This window comes from Protopterus annectens, chromosome 12.part0, assembly GCF_019279795.1.
Source record: "Protopterus annectens isolate FY-2018-M chromosome 12.part0, PAN1.0, whole genome shotgun sequence".
NCBI classification, from domain to species: Eukaryota; Metazoa; Chordata; order Ceratodontiformes; family Protopteridae; genus Protopterus; species Protopterus annectens.
In genome coordinates this window covers 830,285,405-830,305,522 of record NC_056746.1, presented here as the reverse complement: position 1 = coordinate 830,305,522, position 20,118 = coordinate 830,285,405, and the positions used below count along the sequence as shown (strand labels likewise).

Genomic DNA, 20,118 nt, shown 5'->3' with positions numbered 1-20,118 from the left:
ATCCTTCAGAGGCATTACTCACCTTCCTTCTAACCAGGCACATCTCATCCTTCCTCTTTTTGTAAGATCTTCTCCACCAAAGTACCATAGAACCATAAAACTTTCACCCTTTCAAGCTCTAGGAAAAGGCTTTTATTCCAGACATTTTGTAGTCTTCAGAAAAGGAGAATGGAAACTTATCATATCTCAGTACCTTTCTGAAGGTGCCTTCCTTTAAAATGTTCTCTCTTTAAACTCTTCTTCCCTTCCTCCTGCCATAGATTTTTCTGGTTTTCTTGGATTTGAAACATGCATACCTTCACATTCCCATTCACCTCACTTACAGAAAATTCCTCAGATTCTCTGCTTGTTCATCACACTTACAGCTCTTCTTCACCCTTTGGGTTATTTACAGTCCCTAGAGTTTTCACAAGATACATAGCTCCTGCCATTGCTTTTTGCCGAACTGAGTGAATTCAAATATTTTCACACCTGGACGACCTTCTTATCCAATCCACTTCTTGGAAAATTCTACAATTCCATATCAACTTCACTACCTCACTTCTTCAGAGCTGGGTTTCAGCCTTAGTCTGCAAAAGTCTGTTTTGACTCTCACTCAGCATCTATTTTTTCTGGATTGCAGACTTGACACCAGCCACATGGTAGCCTTTCTTCCACAAGGGAAATTTTAGATTTGCTCCATGTACTTCCAGTTTAATCTTCCTCTTCAAACTTCTCCTGCAAGGGAAATTCTGATGGCTCTGCAGTACATGGCAGCAACTATTCCTATAGTTCCCATTGCTAAGCTTCATATGAGAAAGATCTAATGGTACTTGAAATTACTTTGGTCTCAACGCTGTCACCCACTGGATTCCCTGTTTCCCCTTCTTCCTTTTCTGAAAAAAAAATGATTAAAATGGTGGATTTCTCAGGTCCAGCTAAATATAGAGCTTCTATTCAAACCAAATACACTCACTCAGGAACTTCAGACAGATGCAACAGATCTAGCTTAGGGATCATGGGCAGGCTCCTTGGCAGTCCAGGGTCAGTGGACCCTCAAACAAAGAAGGGAACATATTATTGTAAAAAGAGATGAGAACCCTAATTCAAGCTTTGCAGGTCTTCTCTCACAAATGTAATCCAACACCTCACTGGATTTTCATTGACAATGCAATAGTCATGTGATATACCTGCAAGGAGGGAGGTGGATCAATGTCCTACTAACTGTGTACACTGTTACTTTTGGCATGGGACCAAGTTATAAAAGCAAATATGTCCTAGAGAACAATGTTCCATACAAGAACAATGTTCTTGCAGATTCTCTAAGAGGTTCAACATAATACGCACTTGCATTATAGTAGCATGCACCCCAAAAAGACCAAGAAAAATATACTAAAAGGACAGTTGTTAAGGATTAGTGACCTGACGGAAAGGGAAGATGATTTTGGTATAAAAGTGACAATTTTTGTGAAAAACTTTATCAAAGAGATTATCCAAAAACAGTAGTCACATATATTAGAACTAATGTTACAACTCAGAGAGGCACAAGAAATAGAAAAGAAAGTAGATAAAAACAAAGTGAGAATGCCTATTGTGAATAGTTTGGACTCAGGGAGAATAAAAGAAATAATAAATAATTGGAAATTGTTTGGGGGACAAACAGCTACTAGAAACTATAAAGCATAAACCTCTCTTTACTCAAAAAAGAGGGAAAAGTTTCAAAAAACTTTTTCACAGTAAGTTGACTACACCTAAAGTCAGGTCAGACAGAAATGGAATGGTTAAGTGTTACACCTGTAATATGTGTAACTATTTGTTCATGGAAAAAACAGAATGCACTCTGAATAATGTTAAAATAACTGTGAATGGGGTCTTTTTATGCAAATCTAAGTATGTAATGTACGTCTCTTTTTGCTTAGAATGTAAATCTTTTTATGTAGGAAGAACCACAAGAGAATTGTACAAAAGAATACATGAACATAAATATGCAGTTTCTGTTGAGGATGAAAGGAATGCCCTGGGGAAGCATTACAAACATGGTTCATGCAAAGTTAACTTTAAATTCCTTGTAGTGGACAGTTTAAAAAATGTAGAAAATTCAATTAATCTAGAAGATGACTTGGAGTGGCTGTAATATAGTTGGCAGGTTAGAATCAATGCTTGCTACCCCCCTGGTCTGAACAATAGAGAATATTTTATTATGCATCTTAAACGTAAAGGGTTAAAACATTAAGTATGTGGTCATGTGACTTTTAAAGTATTTAAATGTGTGTTTTTGAATGTTAACTTCCAGCCTGAAGAAGTCTTATTACAGATGAAAGCAATTACTGGAATTTATTTATTGTGGCATTGTCCTTGGACTTTATTAAAGCAGCTTGATTTCCTTTGGTTTTGATTTTTGGTTTTGGATTTCAGTCTTAACCAGCTTTTAGCTTACTGTTTAATTACTACAGATTCTCTAAGCAGATCAATGGAAGAGGCTCATGAATGGATGCTAAACATGGAGGTCTCCCTGGACATAGTTTTGTCTCCACTCAGAGCAGACAGTTCAGGTTATATTACTTCAGGATCCCTTGTCCCCAAGCCTGGAGGATTGATGCCTTATATTTTTGTTGAAGTGCCTTTATCTCTTCCTTCTACTTCCCTTAACCCTAAAAGTTTTGTTGAAGATCCAAAAGTCCAAATCAAAAATCTTGCTGGTGACTCCCTTTTGGCCTAGGCAGCACTGGTTCCCTTTTCTTCACCATCTGTCTAGGGGTCATCATCACAAGTTGCCCTACAAAGTGGACTTGCTCACACAGAAAAAAGGGTGCTCTGCTTCACCCTGACTTACAGGTTCTCAACCTGACACCATAGATAATAAAATTCCTATCCCTTTCAGGCACCAATTTTCCAAGGATGTGCTACAGGTTCTTCAGGAGGCAAGAAACTCTATTACAATAAAGTCTTATGTCTCCCAATAGAAAAGGTTTTCTGACTGATGCTGTAAAACAAATCAGAATCCCATCAAAACAGGGATTCTCACTATTCCATCATACTTGTGAGAGCTCCTTAAAGCTGGTCTAGCCTATACCTCCGTCAAGATACACTTACCTGCTATTTCTGTACGTATGTGTCTTAATCCTTTGCCTTCCAGAATTGAAGTCAAGCAGTTCCTAAAAGATACTCTTCACTTGAATCCACTTAGGAGGGCTATTACCTCTACCTGGAATCAAAATTTTGTCTTGAAAAGGCTTACTCAGCCACCTTTTGAACTGATGGTCTTGGATCTTCTAAAATCCTGTGCTTGGAACTCACAGACATAAGGGAAGGTTGGATAAGAGCTGTTCTGTAGAGTCTGTGCAAGTCATCTGGAGAGGCAGTCAGATTTGTAGGAGATGGCTGCTCGAGGAATTAATGGAAGTTGTTTACACTTCAAACTTGGACATTACAGCTCTTCAGCTTTCTTCTCCTAAGCTCGCTTTGCCTACTGGCCCAGCCCTCCTGGATATCCAAGGCCATTCTCAGGATAGCAAGTCTCACTCTGTTTGCCTGACTCCCTACAGCGACAGTCCTATCTTTCTCCCACAAGAGAGAGTTAAAGGATTAAAGAAACTCTTCAACTTTCTTCTCCTAAGCTCACTTTGCCTACTGGCCCAGCTCTCCTGGATATCCAAGGCCATTCTCAGGATAGCAAGTCTCACTCTGTTTGCCTGACTCCCTACAGGGACAGTCCTATCTTTCTCCCACAAGAGAGAGTTAAAGGATTAAAGAAACTCTTCAACTTTCTTCTCCTAAGCTCACTTTGCCTACTGGCCCAGCCCTCCTGGATATCCAAGGCCATTCTCAAGATAGCAAGTCTCACTCTGTTTGCCTGACTCCCTACAGGGACAGTCCTATCTTTCTCCCACGAGAGAGAGTTAAAGGATTAAAGAAAGTACGTAACATGCTACTATCCCTACTGCAATTTGCTTGAGAAATTGTTATATCACTTGCCTGGTGATAGTAAAGGATCCCAGCCAGAATCGCCTGCAGCCATACCCTTCTTACTGTGAACTCCCCTCATACCTGCCTCATCCCTGGCTCCTTTTTCCCTATATCAGAGCTGCCTTCCTTCCTGCACCTATTGATCTGCTTTAGTGGTTCCTCTCCTTACAAATTCAAGTTCTGTCCACTAGGTGGCAGTGTCTACCCATCTATAGCCCCTTTTCCCTCACTCATTCCCACGCACTACAATATAACATATTAATAGGCTTCGCTCTCTCAACTGCTAAGCAACAGTTCTACCCATCTCCACCTCTGGAATCTGTCTTCTCCTTTCCCTTTGTACTGCACCCCAAGAATCCCATTAACCACCCTGCTTACCTTCCTCTGTATTTACCTTCACTAGACTGATTGTTTTTCACACTGTCCTGTTGCCTACCTTCCTTGGGTGTATCCTGCTCCGTTTGCCCTGCGGGCTCACTCCGCTCCCCTACCTTACCCCCAAATCTCACCCACCCCCAGTGCATCTACACTTATACTCACCTAACCACTCCTACTTCCTCTCTACCTATTACACCCCTCCCCTTTCACCACCATATTCTTACTAACCCCTCCCCCTATGTACCACACTCCTCTCCTACTTACTCTCTACCTATTGCACTCCACCCCTTTCACCACCATCTTCGTCATACCCCCCCTATAATTCATCTCCTCACACTTCCCTTCATATTTAACAACACAATATCTATTTCTAACCCTTTTCCCTACACTACATATTCTACTTTATCAAAGCCTCAACATGCTTACAAAACTTATATCATTCTCAATCCAACTACTACTACTTCTGAACCTTACTTATATCCATTACCTTACCCAACCCAATTGCACAAATCACACACCATTACTTCACACAACCAGCTCACTCCCTTCAACTCACTTACACTCATTTGTCTCAATCTCCCCTGGACTGTATCCCATTAATATCCATCTATTTTTTCACTACAAACTAAGCACTACTTATAAACTCTTTAGCCCCTCTCTAACCTCCAATATCCAAACAAATCTGACAATATACAGCATACAAACAAAGCAATCCAAACACCTCATCAGCATAATCCAACACCTAACAACCATACTTCTATCTGGAGATATACACCCTAACCCAGGCCCTAACACCACTTCCCCTATATCTAAATCCATCCTATTATCTTCTCTAAATGCCCAAAGCATAACTAACAAAATCCCCAACCTCCATGCCTGGCTTCTCCAAAAAAACCTTAAATCTTAAATCTTAGCTATTTCAGAAACCTGGTTAAAATCTCATATAAAAGATGCTGAAATAGTACCACCAAACTACTCTATCATCAGAAAGGGCAGGGCCCACAAAAAGGGTGGTGGGGTAGCTCTACTCTACTCATCCACCCTATCCATTACTCCCTATAACAAACCCATCCCTCACTTCTCCAATGCAAAATTAGTATTAGCCCTATTTCAATTAAATAAACACAAACACATCTGCATAGCCTCACTTTACATCCCCCCTGGAGACAACATCTCAGTACTTGAGGATATCCTATCCTGCCTTTCTACCAATATCAGTAATGAAACTATTATCATGGGAGACACAAATATTAATGGGTCTTCCATTCATTCCCCTACGCACCCCCTCAACATCAACCTATATAAGCACTCTCAGCTCATCAACCTCACTACCAGGCCCTCTAAAGACTTCTCCAGTGGCAGTACCCTAGACTGGATCGTAGTCTCTCACCCACACTACTACACTGATAGTGGAACTCTTCCTGATTCCCTCAGTGACCACCTTCCCATTTTCACCAGCCGTCTTCCATCTCCACTACATGTAACTCATAATTACATCAGCACTCAATACCTAAAAAACTTCAACCCAATAACCTTCTCAGATTCCCTAAAATCAATAAATTGGAACCCCCTAAAAACTCTACCCCTGGATAATGCTGTTGCACACTTCAATACAACTTTCCTAAAACTGCTGGATAGTTTTGCCCCCATAAAAACCAAAAGAATAAGAAACAATACCGCCCCCTGGTTAACAAAAAACACACTAACTGCCATGCAACTTAGAGACAAAACCTGGGCACATTACCAAAGAAACAAAACTCCCACCTCCCTTAATGAATTCAAAACACTTCGCAATACAGTTAAAAAGCTTACAACAGCAGATAGACAGAATTACTTCTCCTTACTCCAAAACAACCATAAAACCAATCCTCAAAAATTCTGGAAAGGGATCACTACCCTCCTAAAACCTGGCTCAGCAGAAAACCCAAGCCCAGATCCAAATGCACTAGATATAGATCTGGCTACCCAATTCAACTCTTTTTTCGTAGACTCTATTTCCAAACTAACCTCATCCTTCTCTAATAACACATCATCCCCTACTTCTGCATCCACACTCTTGTCTCCCCCTTTATCTCCAGTCTCTCAACTCCCACCATTATCCCTAAAACCCATTCCTACTTCTACCATAAGTAAACTCCTGCAAAAGCTAAAACCATGAACCAATGCCCCCGATTACATTCCCTCATCCTTCCTCAGCATAGCTGCCGAAGCCATTGCCTTCCCCATCAGCATCCTAATCAATCGTTCTATTCAAGAAGGTCTTGTACCCAAACTCTAGAAAAGGGCTTTCATCATTCCCCTGCACAAAGGAGGCAATAATAACAATATTACTAATTTTCATCCCATCGCCATCCTCTCTCCTATATCAAAACTCCTAGAGAAATGTATCCATCTTCAACTCCTTCCCTATCTCCTAGATAATAACTTACTAACTTCCACGCAACATGGATTCAGACCCGGTCACAGCACCATGACTGTCCTCCTTTCCTTCCTGGAAACTGTAAATAAAGCCAGATATTCTGGCTCTACTGTATCTACCCTCTTTCTTGACCTCTCTAAGGCCTTGGATACTATCTCTCACAACCTTCTCCTGACTAAACTATCTAACCTAAACCTATCCCCTTCCTCTTTCAATTGGTTCACCAGCTCTCTCCAACAGGCAACAAGCTGTCAAGTGGAAAAAAGCCATCTCCTCTTTCCTTAACACACCCACTGGTGTCCCCCAAGGTTCCATTTTGGGTCCTCTCCTTTTCAATATATTCATAAATGATTTCTTCCACTCAATTCCTCATGCTAAACTTATTCAATATGCAGATGATTCTACAATTATCTGTGCAGCCACATCCATCCCCGCTCTCTTAAAACTGACTCAAGATGCCTTCTCTACCACAGAACAGTGGATGAAGGACAATCATCTAGCACTCAATGCATCAAAAAAACAAACTTATGGTATTTACCCCCTCAAAAACCAACACCATCGATAGAAAACTATTCTCCATCATTAGCCAGAATAACACACCTCTTGAACTGGTATCTGAAACCAAACTACTAGGAGTCCAGATTGATGACCAGCTTAAATTCAATAGCCACCTACAACTAAACATAAAAAAAAAACACCAAAAACTTGGCATGCTCTACCGACACAATCGATTCCTCACTACATCTACTAAGCTCACTCTCGCTACTACATTTCTCATCCCTTCCCTCCTTTATGGTGCCCCTCTCCTAACAAACCTACAATCATATCTCAAAACAAAACTGTCCTCTTGTTATAATAAAATTGCCAAATTTGCCACTAGCCACAAATCATCTACCCATCACTGTGCATCTCTCCACAAACTTAACTAGCTAGAGCTTCCCAACTATCTCTCCTATACGCAGCTCACTTTTGCTCACAAACTAATTTTTCATCCCTCCGTCATTCCCTCTCTCAGATCTACCTTTAAAATGCACCTGCCACAAAGACTTCTAAGATCTAATTACCAAAACCTAATAGAGCTGTACATACCCCTTCACTCTCCAGGACAAAACCTCCTGTCCTTTGCCCTGGCACGCCTCTGGAACTCCCTTCCTCCCTCCATCCGTATCACCACCAACCTCCCTGCTTTTAAAAAATCATTGCACTCACATCTAACATCCTCATGGGAATGCTCCTGCTCCCACCCCTCATAGCCTATTCTCCACTTCCTTCAGGCAACTATATCATATATTACCAGACACCAAATAATAAGCCAACTGTAATGACATCCTATACTTCTCTAATCCTATTATTCCACTCAAGAAACTATATATCTACTACAGCAATGCTTTTTTTTCTACAAAATTTAGCCTAAACATTTTTATTGCACCTGCTTAAATCTTGGTTTTCTACAAAATTAAACCTAAAAATTGCATTGTAACTGCTTAATCTTTGTTTGTCTTGAACCCACAAATGACTGAAGTTGTAAACTGCTTAATCTTTTTGTTACCACTGTTTTTAAGCTTTGTCTTTAACCTACAAATGATTGAAATTGTAAACTGCTGTAATCTTTTTTGTAATTGGAGCTTTTCTCCCCAGGACTCCATTGAAAACGGGTTCTTATTGGCCCAATGGACTATCCTGGTAAACCAACTGCAAATAAATAAAAATAAAATAAATAAATAGTTCTTACCTCTGCTAGAATGGTTTCTGAGCTTCAAGCTTTTATGGCCTCTCCTCCATAACTTATCTTCCATAAGGATAAAGAGTATCTTAGGGTTAAACCTTACTTTATGCCCAAAGTAATTAATGAGTTGTCTCTCAATCAGTTTATTGATTTGTTTATTTTTCATTCCATACCCTCAGAACTAGGGTGAGAGACATTTGCACTCCTTGGATGTGCACAGAAAACTAAGATTATATCTGGATAAGATGAAAGCCTGGATCAACTTTTTTTTCCTTCCAGGAAGGCAAGTTTTTGTACACATGCTGTCTATAACTTGTTTATTTCCCTTTATCTATGCACTGTTTTAATATCTATTTAATCTTTAACAATATTATTTTCTTTATTTTTAAGTAAAATTTTATTTATTCACTTTTAAGCTCTTATAGTTGTTCTGTATTTTTGATGTATGCATTATTATTCATATACGCATTATTGTTATATTTTATCTGAGAAAGGGGCATTTAGCCCTGTACATTGGCAAGCTGTAGCTTCTATTTCCAATTAGTTAGATTACATGAGCCTAACACTAGGCAAAGATATTAATTGTTCTAATTTATACTTTGGCTACATCAGGGTTAATAATTTGTTCTCTAGCCATATCCATGAGCTGTTGTAGTAAGACTGTGCCAGGAAGAAAGCTCTGAGGAATTGGACAATCCTGCTGGCCTTCTCTAGGAGTTTTCTGTGTGTGTGTGTGTGTGTGTGTGTGTGTGTGTGTGTGTGTGTGTGTGTGTGTGTGTGTAATTATTTGTTTGTGAGCAGTTATCATGAGTAAAAGGTTCCTATAGAGCACTGTGGTTCACAGACACAGTGGTGAGAAAAGGGCCTGGAGTGCTAGGTCAAAGACTCAGCTCTGTAAGCGATCAGTGTGCAGTCTTACTATGGTTCTGGCTGATGGAAGCCCATACCCAGGACAGCAATACATACTCCAGTTATACTCTTGGGATCAGGTTGCATTTGGTGAAATGATTGCTGAATTATACTTGTTTACACTTTCCTTCACTTTAACCTGGTGGGTACCAATGGTTAGACCTATTTGGGAATGTGGAGTAGATCCTAGGACTGTAGCCCCTCAGGTTCAGGTGACAGTCATCCATCACATATCGATGCCAATGGCAGACAATGCATGACAGTTACTGATAGTTATCAATACTGCAAGGTAGACTATCCAAAAGACAGCTTCATTGATTTAAAGCATCATATTTTTAATCTGTTTCTCTAGGGTGGCTTTATCCATATATCTTCCAACAAAGAGAGACTTCCTGCATGCACCCCCCCCCCCCACACACACACACACACACACATGCACATGAACAAATGGACAGACTCTGTCATAGTCTGCCATACATGCATACTTCACTGCACTACTGTACTATTTACCTGGATGGGCAATCGGAGCATGGCTTATTTGCCTCATTACACCTTCTGTAGACTCCATCTAGTGAAATACATGTGTGCACAGCTAAAGTTCCATACAGAGACATACATATTCATTTTTTGTACTTCACTGTGTAGAAATTGACTAGTGCAAATATCAGTGAAGCATCATCCTAGGTAATGTACTCTGTGAATCACTGCACTGCAATGCTAATTAATTCATTAACATTAACCACCTCACTACTACCACTTCTGCATTGAAATAAGGCATCAAACCTCACACTGATCAGCACAGCAAGACACTGTTAGTGGGTAGTGAAGTGCTTTATGGTTCAGTATAACTTTTCCTAGTACATATGGCACCTTCCATAGTGTTAACTACAAGTCAAGGTGACTATGAATACCAGTACATGTGATGCCATAGTCTTCACAGCACTATAAGTAACAGAAGCTTTGAGTAACTGTGATCAGGCACCCAATCAAATGGTTATCAATCAATGGTAGGGAAGCCAAACCAGGGTAGACAGTCCTAGCTCATGAACTAGCAGAAGAAATCTGCTAATCTCTGTCAAGTGCATTACTTCTCTAATGCAGTACAAGATCAGATATGCTCAGAAAATAACATAGTAAACTGCAGCACTTAAAAATTAAGCTAATTGTCTGTTTAAAGAAAAATAATTCCTCTGCACTTTAGCTTTTAAAGTGGGTTGCTTTGCCAACTTGCTGTACAATCACTGCACTGGTCTAGTTTATTGTTTCTCTATATAGTGATTATCTCCTAACCAAAAAAAAAAAAAAAATTCAGCCAAAATTATTCTGATCAGATGTGCAGCCTTTGTCTAGACAAAAAATGTGGATTATTTATCTTACTGCAATCTTAATTAGATAACTTCCTTTAAAAGCATTCTACAACTCTGGATAGGTCATACATTCAAAAGCACTGCAGACTGTAGTACATAGGAGTATATTCTGGCCAAAATATATTCGTCAAAAAGTTATCTGATGACTATCAAAACTGCCCTGACACAAATTCTGACTACACTATAACTGCAGATAAGTAATAGAGCTATGTATTGCTAAGGAAGTCGGTCCAATAAATGTTTCACTCAGCAACATCCACAATACCCTGTCAAATGATCTAGTCTGCTTTTTCAGCAGCAAAATATAATTTTGCTTCACAAATTGAGGGTGTATTTATATTATGTGCCTCATTGACAGATCTAAGTACTTCTCAATACAAGTCATTTAGAAGAGTATGCACATAACTGAGCAGGTATAACTACAGTTCCAGAGTGCTGGTTCCCCTATACTTGCTTGAGATGAAATTGCTCGAGTCTCAGATACACGGTGAAAAATAAAGATGAATGGCATTAAGCCAAATGCTGAAATAATTGACAGTGAGGTTTCACAGTGTGATCCAGCAATGATTCCCTTGCTTTTAGAGATTAATCCCTTCTTCAAATTGGTGTGACCATACAGCTGGTATATATGGGGTGCAAGTAAAAACTGAGTTTTTCACCCTTTTCAATTTCGGGCATTTTTTTTTCACCCTTTCGGCACATCAACTTTCATAATAGAACCCAATGAAGAAATATTGATATAAGAGGAAAATATTCCTATTATTCCCAGTCAGTGGTATATATTGCTTTGTGCTTGCAATGTCCTGCCTTTTATGTAGACAAAACCGAAAGTAAACTTTCTCAGAGAATATATGAACATCAATATGATATAGCCCACAAGAAGGAGACTAATGTCTTATATTGGCATCAGACTAAGTACCCTGAACAATTTAAATTTGTGGTAGTGCATCAAGTTCAAAAGAGTCCCTGTAATGGCCCTTGGAAACTATACTTGGAACAAAAAGAAACCTGGTGGCAAATTTGTTTGAATGCATGTTTTGCCCCTGGGCTCAGTACTTTAAAATTAAACCAGTTTGAAAGATAATAAGTAGAGTTTTTAAAGTCATGTCTGTCAACAAGCATGAATGTTTTTTTTATTTGTTTATATTTTGGTAAGCATATAAATAGTTTTTCCTATATTTGTTCTATATGTTTTTTAAAAAAAAATGTTTTTACATGCTTAAAGACTTTGGTAAACAAAGGATTACTATTAGGGTTGCAGGTTGCAATTTGCATTTTTATATCATTGTTTTAGATTCATTGGATGTTGGACCATGATGTATTTCAAATGTGGTATGTAGGACAGATAACTTTTTTCTTTATCTGAAAAAGTTTGGTTCTTGTACCTGACAAAATCATTTTCATTAACGTTTGTGTCCTGAGATTCTACACACTTCTGTGCTGCTTTTTTGTTTTACTAGAACTCAGTGTACAACTGCATACTGGCACATAATGTCATTTCCCTTACATGTATGTTCTAATTCAGAAAAGAAAAAAGTAAAGAAAATGAGAAAAACAATTAAATTATATAACTTCTTAGTGCTTGTGTGCTCACACATAACATTCCCCCAAAGACAAACACATGCAAACATGCACACACACTCAAAAACACACACACACACACACACACACACACACACACACACACACACACACACACACACACACACACACACACAAAGGGCTTTTCCTTCTGCAACCTGTTGATGTTATAATCAGCTCCCAAACTGTTGCATCTCCTTTAGCAGTGACTCTTTCCTGCAAGACTCCATCTTCATTAATCTAGCCAAAAATGCCAGTTACATAGCTGTCTGTCAAGAATTAATCTACTCGTTGTACTGTTACAGCTGTCTTTAATTTTAGTCCAAGAAAAGATAAAATAAGGTCATTGTGATCCTTTCCTGTATTTCCAAGAAATACTAAATGCAGTGGTTATTTTACTGTAGTCTGTGGTTTCAATATGTAAAATAAGTTAGCAAAACAATTAATATTGTTTCTATGTACCATAGCAGCTGTTCCTCCTGCTTCCTCGTTGTAAGAAATCAGAGTCTGACTTCCTTCTTCATACAGGAAATTGTTCTTGCGTCCTTTTTTATCCATTTGAGAAGCAAAAAGCATCAATAAGCACAACCCGACTGCAATAAGATAAAAGGAAACAATTTATGTAAGTTATACATTTTTAACATAACCTTAAAACTATAACAGTAGAGAGAGAAAACTATGCAAAAAGCTCTGCTTAAAAATATGACATTCATATATCAAAATATATTAAATAATTCCTGCCTGTTGCATTTGCTTTATATTTACAAACATCTACAATTATCACCCATTAGTGGACACAGACAACAATGATAACAATATAATACTGTATTTCATCAAAGTCTCAGCCATTGCAGCAATGTGTTTCAGTAAAAATGTATGCATTTTAATTTAAAATTGTTAATGGGGGTAAATAAACAGGTATACATTGGCCCTTTTTCCACTACAACAGAAATTGTAAACTCAAGTCTAAATACAAAATATGTTAACAGTTTAGAGAAGTCAGTCAGCCAGCATATTTTTGGTAGCACAAGAAACCAGAGAATTCAGAAGCAAACTACTCAGACATATGGGCAACATGCATACTAACAGTGACCGGGGGTCAGGATTGAACTCCAGACCCTGAAGTTCACTCTTACTACTTAGCCACCATGCTGTCCTCTCACACCAATTGACCACATATTAATGAAGTATACCAACTAAAAATGTGTCTTTGTAAGGAAAGGTTTCCAAAGTGCATGATAATTTATAATATACTAAACTAAGAACTTCTTTCTTACCAACAATAATAACAATCATTCCGAGGCAAAAAATGTCAATCACAATTGTAAATAATGCAAAAACTTACAGCTGTGTAAGTTGAACTTACCATAATAGTAGATGTTCAAATGATCATTCCTATAGTAGCCTTAGTTATATGGGTTACATTATGCTAAGGATATAATAGCCGGCCAGCTTCCAAAGCTTCAGGGCACCTTCCATGTGCCCAAACTGTCAAACAGGTCAAGCTGAGCTGACTAAAAGACACGTTAGGACGCAAAGCCCTTCAAAGCTTTCCTACTATCAGAGAGAAGGAGGCTGTGCCCTGAAAGGACAAGGCTAGAAATAACAAAAAATAAATTTCCACACCCTGGCATAAAAAACACACCAAAAAACAAGGGGGATGTAGGAAGGGAGTGGCTACTGCAGCAGTGATCTTTCAAATATCTACTGTTATAGTAAGTTCAGCTTACAAATCTGTACTATGTTCTTCATATTGATCACTTCTGCAGTAGCCTTAGCTATATGGGTAGACTACCATAGTTAACTATATTTGGGAGGTGAAAGGAGAAGGGTCCTGGAGCCCCTGGAGAATGGTCCTAGCAAAGCCTGATCTAGACCTAGAGAAGCCATCCAGCTTACAATGCTTTGTAAAAGTATGTAAAGAGGACGAAGTAGCAGCTTCTAGGCTCTAGAATACTTCTAGAATCCAGCCCTTTCCAAAAAGCCATAGAAGAAGCCAAAGTCCTTGTAAAGTAGGCCTGACCCTGCCTGGAATAGATCTGTCATGGTGAGTATAACAGGAGGTAATAGCCCTAGAATGGCAATTGTAAATACTCTGTTTTGATATAGGTTGTCCCTTCTTCTTACCTTCACAAGGAATGAACAATTGATCTGATGGTCTGAAAGATTTAGTTCCGTTAAGATAGTACCTGTGTTGTCTGTGGTCATCCATTTTTAGGTTCAGGAAAGAAAACAGGGAGATGGATAGTTCAGCTTAAAGTAAACTCATATGCCACTTTAGCCATAAAAGAAGGATTAATTCTCAAAAATGCCCTGTCCTTGTGGAAAATGAGGTAGGTTGACTCACCATAACAGCTTGCATAAAATACAGATACACTTCTTGCAGAGGTCAAAGCAATCAACAAAACTGTTTTACCTGTTAAGAACCTCAAGTCAGCCAGATTAGCTGGTTCAAATGGAGCAAGTGTTAGTTTCTCTAACAGAAAATTAACATTCCAAGGAGTGGCAACCAGTTTACTTGGAGGCCTCTTATGCGAAACCCGAAGAATATTTTGACATGTGACTGCCTTGAAAGAAGAGGATCCATGGGCAGGCATGCTGAAATGGCTGATAAATGAACCATAGTGGCCATTGCACTGGAAGCTTCAACCGAGTCATATATTCACTGCAAACAATGAATAGTGACCAGTGCAATAGAATAAACTAAATAATTTAAATTAGAGCTTTTCCTTAACAAGAATAAATTGTAGATAAAACATTCCTAATACTTTCACAGTATGTCAGAATAAACTTTAACATATGAGCCTGACAATTTAAAATTCTGAAATTCAAACTTGCAGAAGTATACACCTTTTCCCCATACTTATCAATAATTTTCCCATCCTTATTAGAAAGAGTAGCATTGGAATTAAGTGCTTAACAGCATTAGAGTCAACTAAGGCTATAGCTGCTCGGTCAGGTTTGGCAATTGTGTATAAAAATTTAAAAGACTGAGGAACTTTATACATCTTATCTGCCTTTTTATGAACAGTTGACTGATTATCAGGAAAGCTGCAGACAGTAAGACACACATCCACTAAAGCAGACAGGACAGGAAAAATGAGCATAGCTTCTGGAAAATCCTTCTGTAACAGCTCATAGTAGTTTTTGAGGACTGAGAACCTCATTGTTCTAGCTCTGAAAACACTGAGACATTCTAGCAATAGTCTCAGAGAAAGAGAAATTCCCACTGGGAGAATGAGAAAGTGAGCTCTCCTTTGAGTCTGAATCAGAATTCTAAGGGTACTCCATTGCTGTACCTTTTTGTTCAGATTCAAAATCTTGAATCACCTCAGGAAAGGAGGTATCCATCTTTTGAAAAGCAAAACGAGTTTGTCATTAACTGTGGCAAAAGGAAATGGAGAAAAATTCTGAGGTGAAAAATATCATGTTAAAGTTTCAATAAAGTTTATGAGTCATGATCATTAGAAGATGAAGGTGGATATACATCCTGAATAATTTTTGGAAGAACTGGGCTAAGCACTTGATGGAAGACCCACAAATTTTGAAAAAAAATCCATATGTTTTACCAAAGTTTTGTAAATGTCACCCTCAGCCACTTGAACTGAGAAAACATATTACAAAGAAAAAAAACACAATGTCAGATGGCAAGAAAGCTAGGAACTTTAAGTAATTTTGAGTGTCAAAACGTTAAGTTGATTACAGACTATAAACTGACATCAAAGTTATTTTATGAACAAAAGGGGTTCCTTATTGTGGTAATTGTATGAATGCTGCAATGGGCAGCAATTTTAACAGTGTATGATCATCAGACTGACTATAGGATGTAAGAAAAGGATATAACAATGGAAATGGTCTGTTGAGAATCCAATTGCCAGTAACTATTAATAATTAAAGTGAACATGAGACAGAATATATGAATTTTCTTTTAGAAAATCATTTTTTAATGATATACATAAACATTTGGCAGAACTTATGAATGTTCTTGTTAAAGATCATTTTCAGTGGATTCCATTTAAAGCTGAAAGGATAGAATGTGTAACTAGAAAAGTTTTCATACACTTTTTGTATGTTTCATCACACCGAAGCGTAGACTGCTTTGCTTCAGCTAGTTGAAGCTTCTGTGAAATTGGTCTCAACAAAACAGAAGCGAAGGGAAATGGCTCAGAATTATCAATTGTACTAAGCAATATGATAAAATGCTGGCTTCATACGGCTAATGAGAAATTAAAAGTGACCTAGGCGACTTGGAGTCATCAAGCGAGCCTAGCAGTTGAGGAGCTGAGTTGGGGGTTGGCAGCAATATTTTACCACTTTGCTTATCTACAGGGTGGGGAACAGAGGAGCCATAAGCTAGGATAGCAGGCCGGTGGTGTTACTGGAATATATCCCATTTTCACATAACACCAGGGTTGTAATGGCCTTACGTCATTGCACTCAGGCTTTGGGGCAGGGAAACAAGTAAGACATATAAATAAAAATCGTTATGGCTGGGAATATAAATCTGTGCTGAGATGAGTCAATCTCCTCTGAGGAAATGGGAAGGTTTTGATTAGTTCAGGGGGCTCAGGAGTGACTCCCAGTATCCAAGATTAGATAGAGGCACCAGTAGCATCTAACTGTCTGTTCCACAGAGGCCAAAAAACAATTAAATTAAAAAGTGTACCACAAGAAAATATTTAAATGTTAACTAGAAAAGGCTGAAACTGAAGAAAAAAGGAATACAGGAAGATCAGCATATTGGACACCTGGTACTATTAAAATTCATGTGGTGATAAAAACTAGATGGCAAGAGTGAACTGACTGAACACATGTATAGAATGAGTACCATATAAGATGGAACAAAACATGCCAGGGCCTTAACCATTATACATGCAGAAAATTTTACATGCCTATTGCATAAAACTGCATGCTGAGTTTGCAAGACATTTCATTAACAGTGCTCATGACAGTGAAAGATGAGGAACAGGACATGTTATTATGGGACCAAAAAGCAAATCAAACTGTATAGACACAAACCTTGAAACTCAATTTTTCCCTAGATATCTGTCAGTGGAACCCTCCAAAGCTTCCATATTGCACTACGGGTGCACTGTGCAGTGTTGCCACATTTATAAATCATAGCCTTCAACAGGACAAGCAGCACTGTTAGTCCTAGCACAAAAACTGGTTAACCTAGCCCAATCCCTTCCCTAATAGTACAACTGGTAAAAACTTCCTATAATGAGTGGGCAGTTTCCCATCATTTCACCAAACAGCCTGATTGACATGGGCACCCTGAGGCAATGTAGTAATTGCCTCATGTATACTGACAACCACTTACTCCTAAAACAAACAAATACCCTATTTGGTGGGAGGGTAGCCTAATGGTTAAGGTGTTTGCCTTACAAACACAAGGTGCAGGGTTTGAGTCTCACAAGGGATAATTGGCTAAGCTTAAAATGGCTCGCAAGCGCAGTTAGCTTAGTACTAATCTATGAACCTATCTATATAAGAGATGAAATTACACTATGAAATTAGAATCGGTTTTCTCACATAAAAACAAACTGGACATTAAACAGTTTTCAGCACACACACACACACACACACACACTTCACCTCTCACACAAAATGAGGTCATGACATATAAATTAACATATGCAGAGGTACTCACTAGAAGCCTACCAAAGGATCAGAGACCTCCCAAATGTAAACCACTCGCACACACTGTTATACAAATAGAAACCACTACACATAGTAACACATACACCAGTGTGACCCTAAGGCAAAACACATAAGACCTAAGGTCTTGGTCAAGTGACTCCATAGTATGACAAACAAATATCCTCCTCACCAGGCTGGACAAGGAGAATGTCATGGATAGCTTCCTTGTCATTTGCCAGGATTCATCAAATCACACATGCACTCAAATCACTCAACAACAAGTACCTTTATGACTCTGTCATAGTCCATGTTGGGGTGAATGACTTGAGACATACCCCAAATGGCTATATGAAGAGAGACATGACTGAACTCTCAGATTATGTGTGCCAGGCAGGTATGACCCTAGTCCTAAGTAGCATTCTACCTTCACCCAGGATGATGCCCAGTATAAACAAAACATGACTGACTTCAACAATTGGCTTAGCTGGTGGTGTTATTCCAGGGGCATCAAGTATCTGTCAGCCTGGAAGGACATGGTCGACAGGCCACGCCACTTTACCAGAGATAGTCTACACCTGTCTCCTCTTGGCATTTGGATACTGGCAAAGGCACTTGCCTACCCCATAGTACCTTTTTAGGCAATGTCAAAACAACATTTCTGATGTAACAAAATCCATTTGAGACAAACAAAGATTCTACTGCTTAATGCTAGGAATCTAAACATGAAACTGCACTCCCTGGAAGCACTCCTCACATTGGAAGATGCTGATGTCTGTACAATCACTGAGCTATGGTTCAAGGCCGCTAAGAGCACCTCAATCGTGCAAGGCTACAATGTCTTCCAAATGTTCAGATCTCAAAATGAGCATGATAGAACCAAAATTGGAGGTGTATCCATCTTCATTAAAGCCAAATACACCTCAAGACTGGTTAAACAGTATGACTCTCTCGAACTACTCCATCTCCAATTAACTACAGGCAAAATACCCTACCACATACATTGCTAGCTATAGGTTTTCCACCATGAACATAGAAAACCACATCACCTACCTGGACTTACAGGATTCACTCACCATACAGCCCAAAACCTTAGTCATGGAAGATTTCAACTATCCTTCCATCTACTGGGTGACATACATGAACACAAACATGGTCACCCAGAGGTTCCCAGACTGTGTCAATACAAATGCTCTGGAACAGATAGTCTGTACCCCCACAAGAGGCTCAAATGTCCTAGACATAGTACTCAACAACATGAGGGGGGGGTCACTGCACTCTCCCCTGTGTGATGCCCTCCCTGGTAAGGTTGGACCATAAATCAGTCTCATTCAAAGTAACTGTTGAATCTGTCACCAACACAGGAGCAAAAAAACTAAAAAAGATTTCAAAACAAACTACAGCCTACTAAGTGATGGTATACAAAGTTTTATACCCCCAGAATCACAGAGAGCAGTGACTCCTATGCAGAGGAGGAAAAAATGCCCTGTATAAACATTTAAGCAACTGTATAGACTTGGCTGTGCCTGACCAGTTTAAAACCAGGTCCTCACAAAAAACAAGCCACCCTGGTGGACCTCAAGTACAAACAGATTATATAACAAAAGGAAGAAACTGATGTCTAATAAGAAGAAGAAACTGACAGAGGAAGAATTCCCTCCACAGCTTGAACAAGCAAATCTGAAATCTTGTAAAGTCCTCTAAAGCTAATTATGAAGCTAAAATAGCATCCATAGCTAAGAATAATCATAAGGAATTCATTAACTATGACCAAAATCTAAAAGGGAATACCCAGCCATGTTCTGAACTGGTAGCTTATAACATCACTCATACTACACCTGAAGAAATTGCCAACCTGCTAACTGACAGATTTGGCACAAACTTCGCCACCCTGTCCCCACCAGCCATAACTCAATGCATACCTGACACCAGTCTTCTGCCTAGTATCTCTAGAGATCAGGTCATATCTGCACTCTCCAAGACCAAAAACACAGCCTCAATTGGACGAGATAATATCCCAGGTTGCTTATTAATCTAAAACAGGACCTAGCAGACCCATTTAGTGTTCTCTTTAACCATAGCCTGAGAACTGCTTTTGTTCCAGCAGAGTGGAGAACAGTAATCCCCTTGCACAAAGTAGAGCCATCAACTGA

General features: G+C 39.0%; 1 protein-coding gene across 1 annotated transcript in view; it reads right to left on the bottom strand.

Moving 5' to 3' along the window:
* CDH26 (cadherin 26) overlaps positions 1 to 20,118 on the bottom strand; it is a 2,018,873-nt gene that overhangs the window by 305,498 nt on the left and 1,693,257 nt on the right. The window contains exon 12 of the mRNA XM_044089870.1: positions 12,788 to 12,918. Coding sequence (XP_043945805.1) covers positions 12,788 to 12,918 — 131 coding nt within the window. The remainder of the gene's footprint in view (positions 1 to 12,787; positions 12,919 to 20,118) is intronic.